Raw genomic sequence first — 20,727 nt, forward strand, 5'->3', positions numbered from 1 at the left:
GTTGGAGGTAGCATGGCTCTGAATACCAGTTGCAGGGAATCACAAGTGGGGAAAGCCCAGTTGCACTCAGGTCCTGCTTGTGGGCTTCCCATCGGGGCATCTGGTTGGCCACTGTGAGAACAGGATGCTGGACTCGATGGGCCCCCTTTGGCCTGATCCAGCTGTAGGGCTCTACTTATGTTCTTATGAAAGTTACAGTACGCCAAGCAATCAATGACAGTTCCCTTTCCCGATGGATTTATTTTCACATGTAATATCTCCCTTGTTCACAGAACAGGTAACTGGCAAAAACTCAGCTTTTGTTCCTTTTGCCAAATGTACAGTCTTGGAGATGGCAGGCTTCGTTCTGCCTGTTTACACGGCTGCCTCTTTGTTCCTGGTCACCTTCCTGGGATCAGTTTCCAGAAGTAAGGAAAACAAACAAACAAACAAACAGTATATTTTAAGCCAGCTGGAAGAGAGATCTTTCATTACTTGAACATTTAATGATAATAAGGATCCCCCTTAGCTTACAGAGACAGCTGGTATAGCATAGTGGGGAGGACAGCCTGGCTGGGAGTCCAGAGTCTGTGAGTTCAAATCCCCACTCGTGTCTCCTGGGTGTCAAGGGCCAGCTAAAGATCACCCCACAGTGAGTGGCTCAGGGGTGACGTGCCATGCCACCTGTGCAGCTGTGGGCAAGCTGCAGAGTCCCAAGGAGCCCAGTTGCCCCCCAGCTGGCAGTTGCGGACAAGGAAGGGGCTGGCTTGTGCAGCCGTGGCAAGCTGAGCAGGCCCTAGCCAGCTGGGGAGGACTAGCCTCAGAGGGAGGCAATGGTAAACCCCCTCTGAATACCACTTGCGATGGAAACCCTGTTCAGAGGGTTGCCATAAGTCGGGATCGATTTGAAGGCAGTTCATTTCCATTTTTAGCTCTGTCCCACCTATAGTAATATGTGCAGTAGATTCAGGAAAGACAACAGAATCTAAGGCCCCTGCCAGACTGTGTATGCTTGACGTAGCCAGTGTGGCGTAGTGGTTAAAGTGTTGGACTATGACCTGGGAGACCCGGGTTCAAATCCCCACATAGCCATGAACCTCACTGGGTGACCTTGGGCCAGTCACTGCCTCCCAGCCTCATGAAAACCCTATCATAGGGTCGCCATAAGTCGGAATCGACTTGAAGGCAGTACATTTACATTAATGGGTTTATACTGGACTGGCCACACTATATTAGTTGTCCTGAGGTGCTTCCCCAATGGTACCACATCATTGTGGCCTGGAGGGATTGTTCCTGAGGCATAGTGCAACAAAGGCAGGACACACACACCTCCTCCCTGAACATTTGTGATGTGAAAAATTACAGGATTTCAGCAGGAAGCTACAATCTTGGGTGGGCCACAGATTCCCCATCCCTGGTCAAGATAGACCCATCATCCAGTCTAATGGGGCTCTTCTTATTTTCTTAAGTACAGTAGGGCCCTACTCATACAGTGGGTTACGTTTCGGACCCCCGCTGTAAAGCAAAAACCGCTGTAAAGCGGAACCCAATGACTAACATTGACCAAAATGGCGCCTGATGGCAAAAAAACACCATAAAAGCGGAACAAGCGCTGTAAGAGCGGAGCCTTTCTGCAATTGACAACCGCTGCATTACTGGAACGCTGTAAAGCAGGGCCCTACTGTACAATGTATTGGGGGGGATGACATCATTTAGAAGGAGGGTCAGAATCAGGAAGAGGTTTGTTCCCACCGTCTGCCCAGTTCACTACATGGTGCCTAAAGTGAAATTAGCATTGAAATTGGACAGGCGTGTCAGAATTCGGAGGGATTTTTTTAAAAAATGTGATCCATGATGTTACTTGGGGTGGTGGTGACAACTCTGTCCCAAAACTGTGCTCCTGCCCATTTTTTTTCAGTAGGGATGGAAGGACCCATCAATCTCCATTTCTCATTTTCCCAGCCTTACGTTTGGTCCTCCACATTTCTGCAGCAATGATAAAAATTTACGACAGCCCCCCCCCCCGATAAACACATATTTGTTTGCAATTTTGACCAACGGGCACAGTTTTGCAAGCATTCACCTGTAATCCTCTTGCACCACAGCTCACATTTCCTCTTGGATGGAAACTGATTGGCGTTCCCACCGCAGCCTCCAAAGATAAAGGGCCGGCAGTTGTTTGCTTCCTGGTGATAATACCAGAGCACCGTGTATTGCAGGCAGGAGCCTTCATCCATGGGTAGGATGCATGGATCTGCAAGGAAACAGAGATAATACACGGATAGGCAAGCCACCATCCTCATCACCATTACTGTATCATGCAACATTTGGTGGAATGCACATACAACAAACTAAGTAAGAATCAGGTTTTTTAAAAATCACATACAATTGTGCCATAAATGTGCATGGTGCATTACAAAGAAAGACCCCTGCCCCAAGGGGTTTGCAATCTACAATTCCACATAGGAGAAGTCACAGAAGAAGAGGAGAGAGATGGAGGCAGGGGTTGATAGTGGAATAATCTGAACCTATTTTAGTGAGGGTTGGTCACTCACAGCTAAAGATGGATGATAAATTTGGTTCAGTTCATATTTTAAGGTGAATTTACCTAATTTGCACTTTCTGAAACAATACGCAAATCGAAACACAGCCATCTTTCAAAATTTGCTGTTCTCTGAATTTTGCAGTGGGGTTCTTGCAGCCAAGCAATGTGTACAAAAATGCACATTCTGGGATAAAGTGTGCATAGAGATGCATATATTAGCGGATAGAACATTACAAAAATGCATTCTAAATTAGGGGAAACTGCTTTGCAAAAAATATGCAGATTAGGCAAAATTGCAGATAAAAATGTGCAAATTAGGAGATATTTGCACCAAAATGCTCATGAGTTTTCATGAGAACAGGACAGGAGAGGTTTTGAGGAAGGCTTCGAGTTCAAGGCATAAGGGGTGGCATGATGTTGTCTAAGGCCATGAGGACCCACCACAGGGTGTTGATTGGCAGGGCCGGCTCCAGGATTGAGGGGGCTCTGCGCAAGGTGTCCTCTGTCGGTGGACCCTGGTGGGCTTACCTGGCTGTGCCTACAGTGGTCCCAACAGTGCTGGGCATCTGGATAGAGCTACTCTTTTAATTCTGCACAATGCAACACTAGATTGGAAATATCGTGGGACACAGAACGGGTGGCCAAATCCAGGCGCCAGATGCTGCATGGAGTGCCAGGCCAGGAAAAAAAGTCATAGGTGTAGGGAACAGGGCAGACATCAGCAGTGAGCCGTGCCAGTGTCCTGGATCTGACTGGCTGGTCTTGTGGATTGACACCTCTATTGACACCCAGCCATGCTTTTAAAGAAGGAACCTCAGGCCCAGGAACCTGGCTGAGGCCCTCCAAGACTCTCTGTCTGGCCCCTGGGACTCTTCCTAGGCCACACCCATCCTCACTAGCCCTGCTTTGCACCTCCACCTCTCCATAACTGTCTTTTCCTGGCTGGAATACATCCAGGAATCTGGCAAAGCCTCTCGCTTGCCTGGACGGAGAGGAGTGTGTGAGTGTGTGTAGAAACCAGACTACTGTACAAAGGTAACGTTTACATTCATTGCTCCACCCACTTTTGCCATTGGCCCCGCCCACCCTGGCATGTGGCCTCCAGAAGGTTGCCCAGAAGGGCATGTGGCCCTCAGGCTGACGACTTCCCCATCCCTCTTCTAACGTGTCAGCTGGACCTGACGGACCTCAGCAGGCAGCTCCTCACTGTATCTTATCAGTAACAAATGTCCCCTTAATAGCCTGCCTAAGGCCACCACGCAAGTTCACGGCTGAGATGGCAGGCTTGAACTCAGGGCATCCTGGCTCCACAGTCCACACTCCCACCCACTCCTCTATGCCAGTGGCACCAACAGGCCTCAAAGCCCCAAGCGGAGAGTTTGTGGCAACACCACTCCCAACAGATCAGACGGAGGCATCCGCTTCCAAGGAACAGGCTAAGGTGGTTTTCCTGGCCTGGTTTTTGGAGGCCTGAGATGTCAGGACTTGAGGCAACCTTAGGAATCGGAGGTGGCAATTCAGCCTGTGCGCCACGGGACGGGATTGCAGGGAGCCCAACCCTATAAACCAAGGAAGTCTCTTTACAACAAGCCAGAGTAGGTCAGGTGATATTCCCTGAGGCCTATAAAGCAGGAACGGGGAAACCCAACACAGATGTCATTGGACTACCACTCCCATCAGTGGCAGCTCCATGTCAATGGAGCTGTGAAATCCAATTTGGGTTTTAGTCTGATCTGTCAAGGAGCACCTTGGCAGTTCAGACTAAAACCCGGAAGGGATTGCACTGCCTCACTGACATGGAGCCCCCAGCCACTACCAGCTTCCATAATCCCTGACCATTGGCCATGCTTGCTGGGGCTGATGGGGAGCTGGGAGTCCAACAGTGTCAAGAGGGCCACAGATGTCCCCCAGCCCTGCCTTAAAGGCTCCTGGTCTGAGCAGTTAGAAGACTTTGCTCCTCCCACTGCTGGCAAGAGGGAGAGGACATCTCTCCCACTGGCAGAGCACCTGCTTTGCATGCAGAAGGCCTCACATTCTATCCCCGGCATCTCCAGACGGATGTTCAGGGCACGGGCGGTGGAAAAGATGTTTCTCTGCTGGAGACTGTGCAGCAGTGCTGCCAGTCAGAGAGTTGGCCACCCTGGGGCAGTTGCACCAATGGTCTGACTTGGTATAAACTGGGCTGGCGTTAGCCCTGGGCCCTGCACTCAGGTCAGAGCCACTGCCTGCCTGGAGAAATGCTGCCTCTGCTGTGTGAAATCCAGAGGCGTATAAAACTGTGCCTGGTAGGGAGAAATTGGACAGGGCTCCGTCTCTCATAATATTGGAACCAGATGAAGCTGAATGTTGGAAAGTTCAGGACAGAGAAAAGAAAAGACTTCTTCACGCAGGGCACAGATTAGCTATGGAACTTTGCCTAATATACACTTCCCAGAAGATATAGGGAAGGCCACCAACGTGGATGGCTTTAAAAAAGTATTAGACAAATTCATGGAGGATAAGGCTGTCGATGGCTACCAGCCACAATGGCTATGTCCTACATCCAGTATCAGAGGCTGTATGCTTCTGAACAGAGGTGTGGTTGTCTGAGGTCACAAGGGGTCATAGACCCCTTACTTTTTTGGGAGCAGGGTCCCAGCCAGGTTCCTATGTATGAGCCAATCATCATGAAAGGGGCGCATGTTAGCCACTAAAAAGAGTCCTTGTCCTTTTGTGCTGAGTGGAGCCAATCAGAGTGAAAGGAGGTGAGTTAGCCACTGAGGAGACTCTTCTCGGTAGCTAACACAGCCTCTGCTTTCATGCTAATCTTAAGGATGTCTGTTGTAGTGGAGTGTGGACTCAGAGATGACACAGAGAGCAAGGGAGATGAGGGAAAGTGGAAAGGGGGCATGGCTGGGATTGGGTGTGGCCGCAATTTGCCACTACACTCCTGCCTCTGAATATCAGTTTCTGGAAATCACAAGTGGGGAGAGCTGCTGTTGCACTTCGGTCCCGCTTGTGGGCTTCTCATTGGAGTATCTGGTTGGCCACTGTGGGAACAGGATGCTGGACTAGATGGCCCTTTGGCTTGATCCAGCAGCCAGGCTCCTCTAATAATCTAATGTTATTAAAAAGAATCCTGGTGCTAATGTCAACAGGGTGTTTGTTGCAAGCAGGGCTGGCGCCAGAGGGCAGCCAGGCTGGGCCCTGGCCGAGGGCCCCTGTGACCCAGAGGGACCCCTGAAGGACTCCTCCTTAGGGTAGGAGTGTAGCACTCCCATTCCATGATCTGCAGCAGCATTGGCTACCAATCCTGCTGTGGATTGCGGAGAGGGAGCTCCCAGGCACCCCTCCTACACTGACAGCACATGGTTTCAATATGCATGCACGCCCCATCTACCTCTCCTGTTGCTGTGAATAATGTGCCCTCATAGCACACATATGCCTGCCATCAACTAAGATGGTGGCAGGGGCTTCCCTATGAGGATGGTGCCCCCGCCACCATCTTGGTTGTTGGCAGGCATGCACGCACTTCATTCATGTGAGACTATGTGATGTGAGAGGTAGACGTGAGAGGGACGCACAGGCGGGTGTTCCGGGCCCACGGCAAGCTGGTGCCCAAGGGCCCAGTCTTGCCTGGCACCAGCCTTGGTTGCAAGAGGTCTTTCAACTTTACATCTAGTTTATACCCACTGTGATGTGAAAGGCCAGCTTTCAGGTTTCTTTCACAGCAGAAAAGAGACAGGGGTTTCCTTGAAGACTAGTTAGCCTGGTTTTTTACTGTCTCTGCACAAGCTGCATGATAAAAGCCACTTTCCCCCATGCAAGTGATTCTCCAAAATGCCATTTAATTCAGTGCTTTCCACCCTATAATGGGCTGCCGGGCTCACTGCCGCTCATGCCGAGATGGATCCATTATCTGTTGATCCCTCGGAGCTGCGGCTGTGACAGCAAATGGAAATTTGCGGCTAATGAGGGCGTGCAAATAAATTTGCTGCGATTTAAATATTGATTGTGATGGGCTCACTGTGATCTCACCCCCTCCCTCTCCCCCTGTTGTACAAGGAGCTCTTGATAAAAATGTCACGGAAACAATCGCCGGGTGGCGGAAGGGTCGGCGGCAATAAAAAGAAGCCTTAATGGCTTTTAACGACTTAAGCAAAAAGGTCGGGTGTTAGTCAGAGGGAAATTGAAGCCATTGGTGGCTGTGCTTGGGGGAGCCTGGAGAAGAACGTCAGAAGTGAGGACGGGAGCATTTGGGAAGGCCGAAAAATAAAGAAGTCCTAGCTGTGGTGGCTGGTGGCTCCGTGTGAGTAGGGCAGCGGAATCCTCTCTGGGTTTTCGTCTGAACTCTCAGGAAGCTTTCAGCACCTTGGACAGCTCCTCAAAAGTTTGGACTAAACCACGGAGTGGATTGCACTGTCCCACTGACATGAAGCCGCCAGCCACTACCTGGCACGAGGTCTTCCAAGTCCTTCCTGACTGTAGAAATCCTGTGAGCCTTTGGATCTGCTAAACATGCTCATCACTGGGTAAAAGCTACTTATAAGCCCCATTGTCTGCCACTCAGACAGCAATGGGATTGTGAGCTGGATCTGGCCATAACTGAGATGCATAGCATGTGAACCTACAAACCCCCTGCCTCCAGCTCAGATATGTCCCTCTTAGGATGGACTCCTTCTCTTCCTCCTGAGTAGGGATCGGCAAATTTGTCAATTTTGGTGTCTCATTTCTGCCCTACATTTCCACATCTGTTTGCATTTTTTAAAAGTCCTCATAAAAATTCATAAGCATTTTAGTGCAAGTTTCCCCAATATAGACATTTTCCTATGCAATTTTGCCTAATATACACACTTTTGCAAAGCAATTTTCCTTTACATAGTGCAGTCTCATATGTTCTTGTCACTCATATATGCATTTTTGCACACGTTACTCGGCGGGAGAATCGCATTGCAGAATTCAGAGAAGTGCAAATTTCAAAGGACGGTTGTGTTCGGTTCACGTATTGTTTCAGAAAGTGTGAATTGGGTAGGTTTGGTTTAAAATGCAAGCTGAATCAAATTTATCTCCTATCTCTTCTCCTGAGCATCCAATTCCCACGCATGATCAGATTCACGGAACCTGTAGCTAATGGGAAATAGCAGAGAAGATTTCACAATCCAATTCACATAAACAGTGGCTTAATTCTCACAGAGGTGGTAATGTTGTCTCTAGGCAATACCACTTCAGACTGCAGGCTGGGGGGGGGGGCTCCCATTACTGCACACTAAAATCTCCCTGCGTGTAGAAACCTAGATCAGGAGGCTAGAACCCTTCTCCCTGGCAAGCTCATTTTCTATATGCAGGGAATTCTTTGATTGATAGGCATTCAATCATACCAGCGCTCAGCTGCAGGTGGAACTGATGCAGCCCTGCCCAGGAGGACAGAGGTTTGCCATACTATGTGCTACTTGTGAGGAGTGGATGAAGGCTTTGTGTCTCAAATGGTGGGCCAGGAGTCAGGCTTTGGACACTTCCAGGTGAGTCTCAGTGTCAGAGCCTGCCATGCTTCTTAACTGAGGCATTGCCTTTTGTTTGGACCAGCACCAGCACCAGCCACCCCTTGCATGGCGTGTAAAGATAGTTGGGAGTTTAAGGGAGGCAGAGAAGAAAAGGAAGGTCTCCCTCCGCCGAGGGGAATATAAGAATATAAAAAGAGCCTGCTGGATCAGGCCAGTGGCCCATCTAGTCCAGCATCCTGTTCTCACAGTGGCCAGCCAGGTGTCCCAGTGGGAAGCTCACAAGCAGGACCTGAGTGCAGGAGCACTCTCCCCTCTTGCAGGTTTCAGCAACTGGTATTCAGAAGCATCCTGCCTCCGACTGCGAAGGTAAAGCACAGCCATCTTGGCTAGCAGCCATGAAAGGGTCAGAGGAGGCACTGAAGGAAATCAGAGAGTGAAACAGAGAGGTTAATATTTATTATTAACAATAAATAAATGGGGCATAGAAAAGAAGGAGATAAGAAGAATGTTGTTATAGGAGGGAAAAGTGAATGTAAAAGAATCGGGAGAGAGATGAAAAACTGGGGGTTAGGGTCGCCAACTAAATCCTACTCCTAGTAAACCCTTTGGAATCCACAGATCAACGTTAAGGCATGGCCTTTAATTTCAATGGGCCTGCTCTAAATATGAATAACATTGGATACAACCCTGGCCGTTTTGGGGTGAAGGGAAATCAGGTCCATGTTGTGTGTGAAAGAAGGAATGACAGGAAATGGGTCAAAATACTTGGAGAGGCACGTGAAGCTGGGAAGGGGCATACAGAAAAGAGCTATTTCCACTTAGCGCCTCTGGATCAGCACGTTCTGCCTACAATGGGGAGGCTGAGTCACAATACCTCCAGAGAAAATGTCAGTACTTAGCTTGAAGAAAGCTGAGCTATGGAACTCCTTGCCACAAGGAAATCACTGTGGCAAAGAACTGATGGATTAGGTATCAGTAAAAATGATGTCAGTAATTGCTTGATGGTTATGTCAAACTCTGCCTCCATCTGCCGTAGGGTTGCCAGTTCAGAAGCATCCCAAACCCTGAGATTTCAGGGACAGACCTTAGTAATTAAGCATGTGATGGCTGTGCTGTGCCACCCTAGTCAGAGGCAGCATGCTTCTGAAAACCAGTTGCCGGAAGCCTCAGGAGGGGAGAGTGTTCTTGTACTCGGGTCCTGCTTGCGGGCTTCCCCCAGGCACCTGGTTGGCCACGGTGAGAACAGGATGCTGGACTAGATGGTCCACTGGCCTGATCCAGCAGGCTCTTCTTATGTTCTTATGTTCTTATGTTCATGATACATTAAGCATCAACCACAGTTGCTTGGAGCATACAGTTCAAACAAAAAAATTTCTCAGATTGGAAATTAAGATAGAAATCTTAGCTAAAAGATGCTGTTTCCAGGTCACATCATACCTAGGGCAGATCCACACGATTCATTTAAAGCACATTCAATACACATTTGAAGCACATGAACCCCACCACAGAATCATGGGAATTGTAGTTTAAGGGTGGTGGGAACTATAACTGTGAGGAGGAAACTACACTTCCCAGGATGTATAAACTTCATAAACTTTGCCTGCATGTAAATCATTTCAATTAATGTTTTAAAATGGAAATGAGCTATAATGTTTACTGAGTGACAGTGGGCTACTCACCATCTCTCAGCCTAATCTGCTCCTCAGGGTGAAAACAACAGAGGGAATCATGACCACCCCAAGAAAGAAGGGCACACTTAAAATGTAGAGGAAATAATAATGTCCAACCATAGTGTGAAATTAGAAACTTATTGGGGTATAGCATGAAGAAATATTGATATATGCATGACTGTCAAATACATTTATTATTTGCACAACCTGTAAAGATATTTATAGTGCAATCCCTTACATGTTTACTCAGAAGCAAGTCCCAATGTATTCAATGGAGCTTACTCAAATAGGGAAAAGTGCACAGAACTGCAACCTCAAGTGATAAGGAACTTCACTTACCCATCCCAAAATTCAGAATCATGCCACTTGAAGCTATTTTGCAACTGTTTTATACTTGTTTTTATGGTTTGTTGTTGTTGTTATGTGCCTTTAAGTCGATTACGACTTATGGCGACCCTATGAATCAGTGACCTCCAATAGCATCTGTCATGAACCACCCTGTTCAGATCTTGCAAGTTCAGGTCTGTGGCTTCCTTTATGGAATCGATCTATCTCTTGTTTGGCCTTCCTCTTTTTCTGCTCCCTTCTGTTTTTCCCAGCATTATTGTCTTTTCTAGTGAACCATGTCTTCTCATTATGTGTCCAAAGTAGGATAACTTCAGTTTCATCATTTTAGCTTCTAGTGACAGTTCTGGTTCTAACACCCAATTGTTTGTCTTTTTTGCAGTCCATGGTATGCGCAAAGCAATGGTTATTGGATTTTAAATGGATTTATTTCTTCTTGTGAGTGACCTTGGTTTCCAGCCTACCTCACAGGGATGTTGGAAAGACTCCATACACACACATACCGGAGATGTAAAATACATATACCCCATATAATAGTTTATTGTCAACGCCAGTTGATCATGGCAGAACTTTTTTTTTAATCAGTATTAGTTTTAGGATTGGAGGGGGAGAGAAAGATTTACAACACAAACACAATCCTTTGCTATGTTCACTCAAAATTCCCATTAATTTACAGCACAATCCTAACCAAGTCTCCTCAAAAGTAAGTTCTATTGAATTCAGTGGGGCTTATTCCTGGTTTGTGGGATTAGCATTGGATCTTTACTCCCAGAAAAGTGAGTATAGGATTAAAGCTTCATATTGGGAAGGTTTTCAAAACACTGCCCTCTTCAACAGCCCAGGAAAATTTAAAGTTTGACTCCTCATAATTGTAATATTGTACCATTGTCATGGTATTTAGATCTCCTACAAACACAGAGAGACTTTTGCGACTGCTGAAAGCTATAAACTTACTCAGTTTATGAGATTTTCAGACAGGCAGCAAAAGACAACAGTTTTCTGGACATACAGTGGGTTCTAGCTATTGCCTGGAGATCAACAACAAATCCCTTGTCAATAATTGATAGTTTCCCGTCTTTCACCCTACCAGTTCCAATGGACACAAGCCACCACTGTCTGTCTGTCTGTCTGTCATTTAGACTTTCATCCCACTGGCATAGCAAAATACATGACTCCAGCAGATTCCCCATCTTCCGCCGTGGCCAGTGTTAAATGCAGCAATGGCTCAGCCGCTCAGTCCCACTCTGCTGCTCCACGGGCAGAGTTAGGATTCCTCTGCCCATCCTATACAGTTACTCTTTGGAGGACACTCTATGCCTGCCGTGAGTGCCCGGAACAAGTTTCTAAAGTGAGCAAACAAGCATATTAGAAAAAACAGACAAACTAGCGTTACCTGCCAGAAGCGGCACAGATTCTCTCAGAAACACATCTGTTTTGGACCTGTTCCGTATATCGCCAAATGATTCTTGCTCTGCCAAACCCTCGGATACTAGAGCCCTTTTCTCTGCCTGCATGACATCTGCTAGGTAATCAGCACCTGGGTCTGCCAGTCCATTAGCCAAGTGAAAATTTTTGCCTGAAAGAAAGGAAAAAGAGGGAGAGAGAAGGAAAGAGAGAATAAATTAGGCCCCAAATATCTGAAAGACTGCCGCCTTTCCTACAGACTCTCTCAGGCGTTAAGACTGGCAGAGAGATACCTCTTGATAGTTCTACCACCCTTGAAAGTTTGGAAAGTTTTGGCGCAGAAAAGGGCATTCTTGTTCCACAGAGGTGCGCCTGATACCTTCATTGTATAATTTTGATCATATGCTGAAGATGTACCTCTTTATTCTGGCTGTTGACTGAATCTGTCTGTCTGTCTGTCTTTAGGACCCAGCCTATTTTTCTGATTGTAGATTGTTTTAACTTATTTAAATTCTGTATTTTTATAATTTGTAACCCGCCCTGGGATCTTATGGTGAAGGGCAGGAAAGAAATCGAGTAAATCATAACTATGGTCTACTCAGTTTCCCACCAAACACAGGAGCTGATGTAGCCTCCTGTCCTATATATGAGATGTGGTGTGATTAAGGGTCAGGCTAGATCCTATGGAAGCAGATGTGGTAATATGGAGCCAATCAAGTAATATGTGGCAGTTGTCTCTTTACAGCGAAAAGTTCATGTGCGACGGCAAACCGTTGAGTCAGCTGGTGAAGAGAGTAGGGGGAAACCTGGATTTGAATCCCTCCATCAGCTATGACGGTCCGGTTGCTATCTTTTAACCTACCTCACAAGGTTGTTGTGAGGAGGAAACAGGGAATCATGTACACTGTTCATTGGAGGAATTGGAAGGATAAAATAAAATCAAGGCATCTTGTGGGAGGAACATGTAGGGCCTAAGGATGGATGAATCTGTCAGTGCTGGTTCTCTGTGTTTCTCATTTGCCAGTCTTAAATCTAGTTCCTCACATTTCCACAGCAATTTGTGGTTTTTTTCAATTAAAAAGAATCCTCATGAAGATTCATCAGCATTTTAGAGCAAACCTCTCCCAAGAAACACATTTTTGTGTGCAGTTTTGACTAATATCTCTCTAGGAACAAAGCTTTGTGGATCGAGTCATGACCGGGATAAGAAACCTTTGGCGCTCCAGAAGTTGCTGGATGACAGCTCCCGTCACCCCTGACCAATGGCCATGCTAGCTTCTGGGGCTGCCAGGAGTTGGGAGTCCAGTAAATCTAGAGGACCTCAGGTTCCCCATTTCTGTCTCCTGCAGCTACATATATGAAATAAAATACTTATCCCTGAAATATTTGAAATTCCATACTTGGCCCTTGGGCTGGTAAGCAATGGCATCACGCTTGATGGGCCCCCTCATTTCCAACTCACCAGCACAAGCTGTGAAACGGGGAAGAAAAACATGTGTTAGACACAATGGTTTGGAAAAGAGCAGTTCTGAAAGCTTTCATATCTCCCTCTCCATCTTTTTGGACCAGCCCTTTCCTCTGGGTAGGGCAAAGCATTTGTAGCAGTGGCCGTGGGTAGCTCCATGCCAGTGGGGCAGTGGAATCCACTCTGGGTTTTAGTCCGAACTTTCAAGGGGCAGATTCTACTGCCCCACTGGCATGGAACTTGCTGCAGCCACTGGCTTGTAGAAAGTTCTCCCCAAGGAAACACGCCTGGCGCCATCACTGTCAGTCTTTAGGTGCCAGGCTAAGGTATTTTTATTTACCCTGCCTCTTGGTGGTCATGTTTTTGAGAACAGGTGTGTCTGTGCACACACACACACACACACGTCTGTTTTAGGATTTAGCTGTTTATTTGAAGATTATTTATTTATTTATTACATGTATACCCCGCCTTTCTTTTCATGATAGAAACCCAAGGAGGCTTCGGTTCCCAGTTGCCATCCAGGCACTGACCAGATCTGACCCTGCTTAGCTTCTGCAGGGAGCTGGCCTCATGTGCTTCAGGCCATAGCCTGGGACATAAATATAAATATAAGATAAATATATACAGCATAAATATAAACAGCATAATAACTATATTATAAAAATAAGAGTGCATTAAGTAAATTAATGAGTGGATGAATAAAATATATCCTTAAATACCACCAGATAAAATATACAGATGACTTCAGCAAATAGTTCACAGTACTCCTAAGGTTGTGTGTATGAATTGGATCATACTTGTGTTTGATTTTAGCCTCTCGTGTGGTGCCCACCTTTTAGTGGGGGTGGGATAGGATTTGACGTTTTCACTGTATTGTTGGAAGGGCAATTTGGGACATTTTCTTTGTTCTTCTCTTTTAGATCTTAATTGATTTCACCTGCTTCCATTTTCTCTTGTTCTTAAATCACTTTGAGACCTTTATTGTACAAAGCAAGTGCAACAGCAGCAACAACAATTGCATGCCTAGATTGGCTGCTTGTTTCCAATCAACATGAGCTATTTCCAAGTTTTTGGGGTCCCTCTGGGTCCCTTTGGCAAGACACCATTACTTGCCCCCCTCCAAATATGGACACAGCCACCCTCTTCAGTGGCAAAATGTTTCCCCTCATCCCATGGTACTGCCTCAAGAAAAAAAAAAGATTTAATGGCATTCATACTTTTCTTTGAGCCTCAGTGTTCCTCAGCTGTAAAAGGGGACAGCAATAGATGTGACTTGACCAGTATGTATCTTGGTTCACCTCTATCAGCAGCAGACAGTAGGGTACAGTGGTGGCTGGTAGCTCCATGTCACTGGGGCAGTGGAGTCTGCTCTGGGTTTTAGTCTGAACTTTCAATGAGCTGTCCAAGGTGCCTCCTTGAAAGTTCAGACTAAAACCTGGAGCAGATTCCAGTGCCCCATTCACAAGGAGCCACCGGCCACCACTGGTTGGGGCAATGCTTATCTGACCTCCCAGCAGCGGCATCACTGCTGCTTACCGGGAGAGAGTGCAAACACATCAATCAGCAGGAGTATTGGCTCCAGCAGTGCACTTGCACAGCACCAACCTTCCCGCCACCTTGCCCCTCCCACTCTCTCTTGCTCCCAATAAGCAGCAGCAGCTCCACTGTTGGGAGGTCAGATAATTGCCGCCGCCCTACCACACTGTCAGCTACTCCCTGCTCTACAAATGTCTGACTTTTCTGGCACAGATACACTGATCCTCCTTGGGATGAGAAGGTGACTGTCCTCCCTTGCACAAGGCCATCATTTTGTGACTGACTCTGGGTGGAACATGGGAAATCGCCTTATACCGAATCCACCTAGCTCATACTGTCGACACTGACTAGCAGCAGCTCTTCAGGATTTCACGCTGAGGACATTGTCAATCCCATCTGGAAATGCCAAGGATTGAACCTGGACGCTTCTGCATGCAAGGCACAGGAACACGGGAAGCTATCTTATACTGAATCAGACCACTGGTCCATCTAGCTCAGTATTGTCTAAACTGACTGGCAGCAGCTCTCCAGGGTTTCAGACAGGGAATCTTTCCTAGCCCAACCTGGAGATGCTGAGGATTGATCGTGGGACCTTCTGCATGCAAGGCGGATGCTCTGCCACCAAACTATGGTACTTTCCTTCTGGACCCCAGGGTTTTTCCTGCTGCTGTTGAAGAAGTCTTTATACTAAGTCATGTCATTGATCTGTCTTTCCCAGGATTGTCTCCTCAGCCTGGCGTTCACTCTTTCCCAGCCTTACTGGCTGATATCTTTTCAAATGGAGATGCCAGAGGTCTGGGACCTTCAACATGCAAGACTAGCCCTTGCAGGATTGAGCCTTGGGATCTTCAGTCATTCATGTCAGCACAGACAGGGCCGGTTCTAAAGGGTGGCCAGGTGGGGCCCTGGCCGAGGGCCCCTGGGGCTACAAGGGTCCCTGAGGAGCCCCTCCGCCCCCCTTCTGTGATCCGCGGCAGGATTGCTGCTGCGGATCGCAGGGCAGGAGCTTCCACCTGTCCGCCATTCCCTCGCCCCACCTACCTGTCTCCTGCCTTCTAGCATTGCCCTTAATGAAGATGGCGGCCGAGGTTTCCCTAAGGTGCTGAAGCCCCTGCCGCCATCTTGGTTGATGGCAGAGATGTGCGCATGTAGCAATCACGTGTGCCATCAAACTGTGGCTGCCATCTTGGTTAATGGCAATGCTAGAAGACAGGAAACAGGTAGGTGGGGGCGCACGGGGGGCGGAGGTGCATGGGGGGCATGTGCACACACACACACACACACACACCAGGGCCCAGGGCAAGCTGATGCCCAAGGGCCCTGGCATGCCTGGGGCTGGCCCTGAGCACAGAGCTACTAGCCCTGATGGCTGTGCTCTGCCTCCACATTTGGAGGCAGCGTGCTTCTGAATACCAGTTGCTGGAAGCCGCAGGAGGGGAGAGTTGCTCTTGCACTCAGGTCCTGCTTGCGGGCTTCTCAAGGGCAACTGGTTGGCCTCTGTGAGAACAGGATGCAGGAGTAGATGGGGCATTGGTCTGATCCAGCAGGCTCTTCTTATGCTCTTATGTTAAGTTAAAGCACCACTGTGCAGTGAAAGGAATTCCTGTGAGCAGGGCCGGCTCCAAAGGGCGGCCAGGTAGGGCCCTGGTTGAGGGCCTCGTGGCCCACAGGACCCCCTGAAGGGCCTCTCGCTATGGTGGGAGGGTAGTGTTCCAATTCACAGGGAAGGAGGGGAAAGAGACTGTTCATAGCCACCCTTAAGGTAAGCTCAGTCTCTTTGCAAACCTTTGTTTTTGGCTCTGAGTAACCTAGAGTAGGGGGCAGCCTGAGGGCCACTTTCCCATCTGGGCAGTCTTCTGAGGGCCGTGCCAGTGGTGGGTGAGGCCAAAGGCAAAAGTAGGTGGAGCAATGAATGCAAAGTTTACCTTTGTACAGTAGGCTAGTTTACACGCACGCACACCCCTACCTCTTTACCCTCCATTGAGAGAAGCAAGAGTCATCATTGGAGCTCAAGGACACCTTCTAGCCAGGCACAAACACTTGGGGGGGTTGTGAAGCAAAGTCAGTGAGGGGTGTGGCCTGGGGAGAGGAGGTGTGGCTGTGAAGAGCCCGGGGCCAGGTAGAGAGGCTTGGGGGGCTGTATTTGGCCCCCAGGCTGAGATTCCTTACCTCTGCACTAGAGTGTCAAAAGCCACAGAGAGAGGGGTTGGCATGAAAAGAAGCTGAGATATTTGCTGCTCAAAAACTCCACAGGGAGCAAGAATTTGCAAAGTGAGGTTCCAGGGGTAAGTCACGGCCATTCACAACGAAGGTCGCGGTCGCATCAGAGACCTCGTGCCCAGCAACGTCTAGGATTCATCTAGCCAGGTGGCTTGGCAAAACAGCCCAGTTTGCAGCTAATGGGGTGAAATTTGCTTTGCCGGGCAAGGCTGTGCCGGCATTCAAATTGATTCAATTTACAGCCGAGGAGAGTCGGGGGCTGCGTGTCTCAATAGCGGGGGCTGCTTTGGCGCGCTCACCCTCTCCGTCGCTCATCTCGCTCCTGATTATGTCCTTCACGTCTTCCGCCTGTGGATGCAGTGAAGCAGAAACATGGAGGTCAGGATCCTGCAAACCCCACTTCCCTTGCGGTACATTCAAAGCGGATTCTGCTAGGGTTGGGCGAGCATATCAGTTTTGCTTTCTCACCCGTTTCCAGTCTTAAGTTCGATTCTCCACATTTACACGTCAGTTTGCAATTTTTTTAAAGCCCTCATGAAAATTCATCAAATTTCAGTACTAACTTCTCCTAATTTACATGTTTGTATGCATTTTCCCCCAATACAGACTTTTAAAAAAGCCCTTTCCCCTAATATAATGGACTTTGTACGTTACTTGCACTGACACGTGCTTTTATATGCACACTTTAACCTAGATTACGCATTTTTAACTATTACTTAAGTCCAAGATACCTTGGGTCATAGATCATAGAGTCACAGAATAGTAGAGTTGGAAGGGGCCTATAAGGCCATCCAGTCCAACCCCCTGCTCAATGCAGGAATCCAAATCAAAGCATTCCCGGCAGATGGCTGTCCAGCTGCCTCTTGAATGCCTCCAGTGTCGGAGAGCCCACTACCTCTCTAGGTAATTGGTTCCATTGTCGTATGGCTCTAACAGTCAGGAAGTTTTTCCTGATGTCCAGTCGAAAACTGGCTCCCTGTAACTCAAGCCCATTATTCCGTGTCCTGCGCTCTGGGACGATTGAGAAGAGATCCCGGCTCTCCTCTATGTGACAACTTTTCATGTACTTGAAGAGTGCTATCATATCTCCCCTCAGTCTTCTCTTCTCCAGGCTAAACATGCCCAATTCTTTCAGTCTCTCCTCATGATCCTAAGTTCTAGGATACCTTAGGACTACTCGAGCCCTTATATCCCAGCCCATTCAATGAGATTATCTGGAGCACTGTGCGCTGTCCCTTGTGTTACAGAGGTCCAACCAGAAGTCTGGGATTTCGTCTCACCCTTCCCATGCTATGGAGCGCTCTTCCAGCAGAGATTCAGCAGGCATCCTTACTGTTGACATTCAGGCTTAAAGACTTTTTGTGTGTGTGCCAACCTACGCAGCCTACACAGCTGTTTAAAATGTCTCTTGAGTAGCCAGTCATTTTAATGCGTGTTTGGTATTTTTAAAAATGTTTTTATGTTGCTGTACACTGCCTTGCTGTTTTGCGAGAGGGCGGGATATAAATACTTAAATAAATAAATTGACTGGAGAACTGTATTGCAAAGTTCAGAGAAGTGCGAATTTTGAAAGATGGCTACATTTTGTTTCGTGTACTGTTTCAGAAAGTGTGAAGGAGCAGCACCCCAAGATCGAACCCGCCTGCTCTCGGTTGGGGGGGAGGAGAAGGCAAGGTAATGTCTCCTCCCCTCTCCAGACCATGTATTTAAAATAGGATTTCAAAAACACTTAGCCCCACCCCCAAATTGATTCAGGGATGGATCCAGAGCAGGGTGGGTGGTCCCCAGGTCAGCACAGGGAAGATCAGCCAGATCCCAGGGGCCGCAGATTGGGGAATCCGTGCACAACTCTAATTCACACTAGAATGTTTGAGAATTTCCATGAGGATTTTTTAAACACACACCGACATTGCTGCAGAAATGTGGAGAACTGAATTTAAGATTGGAAAGATGAGAAACTGAGTGAACCGAACGGACAGATCTTTCCATCCCTAGCTGATGCAAAAATGAAGAGACTGCGGAGGAGGAGGAGGAATCTCCCTTGTGTCTCGTGCCTTCCTCTTATGCTTTTCTAATTAAACCAAATCACCAGGCTGCCGTCTATTTACTGGTAGGGCAAATTAGTTTCCTTGGCATCCCAGCTCCCAAATGAAGCCTGCACACTCACACAGCTGGTGCTTTTACCTAACTTCTTGTTCACGCCCTGGACCTTCCTCTTGAAGGATTCTGTCCTAGGGTCTTACAAAATAGTCATGACCAATGAATAATGCACTTACAGAAAGGCCAGGATCTCCCTTTTCTCCTTTCCAACCAGGTGGGCCATCCTGCCCCTGTTGAAAAGACATCAGCAATAACACAAACTGTGCTGGAAAAGCTTATGTCATTATCCTTCCCCACCGTAACCTAATAACGCCTTGCAAGCAGGCAACAATATCAGGTCTTTCACAGGATTCGGAGGGAACCCTTTGAAGAGTTCCAGCGCTGCTTCCCTCTTCTCACCCCCCGTAGTCCAGCTGTCTTAGCACTGAACACTGAATGGACACTAAAGCTCCACAGATCTGCAAGAAAAGACTCGTTGGCCCATCCGGCTCAGTACTGTGTACACTGACTGGAAGCAGCTCTGCAGGGTTTCAGGCAAGGGTCTATCAGCCAGCCCTATCTGAAGATGCTGCTGAGGATTGAACCAAGGACCTGTGGCATGCAAAGCAGATTCTTTACCACAGAGCTACAGCCCTTCCCTAAACCTGCCCAATTTCACTGTTGTGAAGAATCCTCATAGGAGCAAAGTATTAAATCTTAGATGTGACAGTTCACAAGTTAGCATGGCCATACATTCAGAAAGCACAGTCCTAGGATCAGAACAACAAAAAGGCAAATAAATAAAAATCCACACTCGTAGATGACGACGAGGAAATGTTTTGCCATCAAAGGCAGGCATGACACATTGGAGAAATTGTTCTGCAACTGATTCTAACCAGGTTTCTGGTTTAAAAAATGGCAATGTTTATGAACAGGATGCCCCAGAGGGCCAAGGGTGAACCACGGCAGCCGTTTCTCTGTGTCTGTTCTCGCTTAGGGTGGTCGGAGCATTGAAACAAATCACATCAGCCCCAGAGAATAAGGAAGGGACAGCGACATAAAGCTGTTAACGGGGAGGGACAGCAAGTGACAGCTCCCTGCGGGGAATCAACAAAGTTGTGACTCGGGAACAGCTGCCCTCACGGCAGCCCCCCACACAGGGAGAATCATCGCTGGACAACGAGAGATGAAAGCCAGGTGGGGGAGACTGATTGGGAAGAATGCTGCAATCACGGGCCTTTGGGGGAAAACAGGTCTTCCAATATCTATGGAGGCCTAGGGCAGGGGTTGGGAAGCCTCCAGGCCTCTTTACCTGACCCTCAGAACTGTCCTGAGCCATGCCCCCTTTCCCCAGGCCACGCCCCTCTGCAGCCCTGGTTTGTACCTTGAGTGTTTTTCCCTGGCTGAAATGTGCTCTTGAACTCTTGCTTGCCTGGATGGAGGGTAATGAAGCATGTGTGAGGGTGTGTAGAAACTGTACAAAATAAAATGTACATTTATTGGCCAGTTTCACCTCTGGCCCTCACGCACCACTGGTATGTGGCCCCTGGAAGGTTGCCCAGAAGGGAATGTGGCCTTTGGGCTGAAAAAGTTTCCCCATGTGTGATCTAACACAACGAGCTGCACATCAACGAAGTCTAGGTGGCACTGAAGCAGCAGTGGGGAACCTGCAGTCCTCCAGATATTGTGGGACTCCAATTCCGATCAGCTCTAGCCATTGTGGCCAATGGCTAGGGATGAGGGGGGCTATAGGCCAGCTACCTCTGGAGGGCCACAGGTTCCCCATCCCTGCAACGAGGCATTCCAAGACCCCTTGGTCAGTCAGTTCTGGGACAATTCGCCTGCTCTTATCAGTGTGAAGCCCTGGCCCTGGGCGGACAGCAAAAGGTCCAGTTCCCGCTTCTGCCTGAAGGCTGGAGGGACACAAGCAGAGAGCCATGGCTGTGGTGCTCATTAACCTCTTGTGGTTGGATTCATTGTTGAAGAAAAGTGAGTTGTAGTTAA

General features: G+C 48.1%; 1 protein-coding gene across 1 annotated transcript in view; it reads right to left on the bottom strand.

Moving 5' to 3' along the window:
- Window positions 1–236: 236 nt before the first annotated feature.
- The window catches only part of LOC133390879 (collagen alpha-1(VII) chain-like), a 69,574-nt gene continuing 49,083 nt past the window's right edge, over window positions 237–20,727 (bottom strand). The window contains exons 19-25 of the mRNA XM_061640332.1: window positions 18,921–18,974; window positions 16,885–16,992; window positions 16,594–16,600; window positions 12,886–12,894; window positions 11,413–11,595; window positions 2,063–2,233; window positions 237–388 (exon numbers count right to left, since the gene is read on the bottom strand). Coding sequence (XP_061496316.1) covers window positions 381–388; window positions 2,063–2,233; window positions 11,413–11,595; window positions 12,886–12,894; window positions 16,594–16,600; window positions 16,885–16,992; window positions 18,921–18,974 — 540 coding nt within the window. The 3' untranslated portion in view covers window positions 237–380. The remainder of the gene's footprint in view (window positions 389–2,062; window positions 2,234–11,412; window positions 11,596–12,885; window positions 12,895–16,593; window positions 16,601–16,884; window positions 16,993–18,920; window positions 18,975–20,727) is intronic.

This window comes from Rhineura floridana, chromosome 8 (genome assembly GCF_030035675.1).
Source record: "Rhineura floridana isolate rRhiFlo1 chromosome 8, rRhiFlo1.hap2, whole genome shotgun sequence".
NCBI lineage: Eukaryota > Metazoa > Chordata > Lepidosauria > Squamata > Rhineuridae > Rhineura > Rhineura floridana.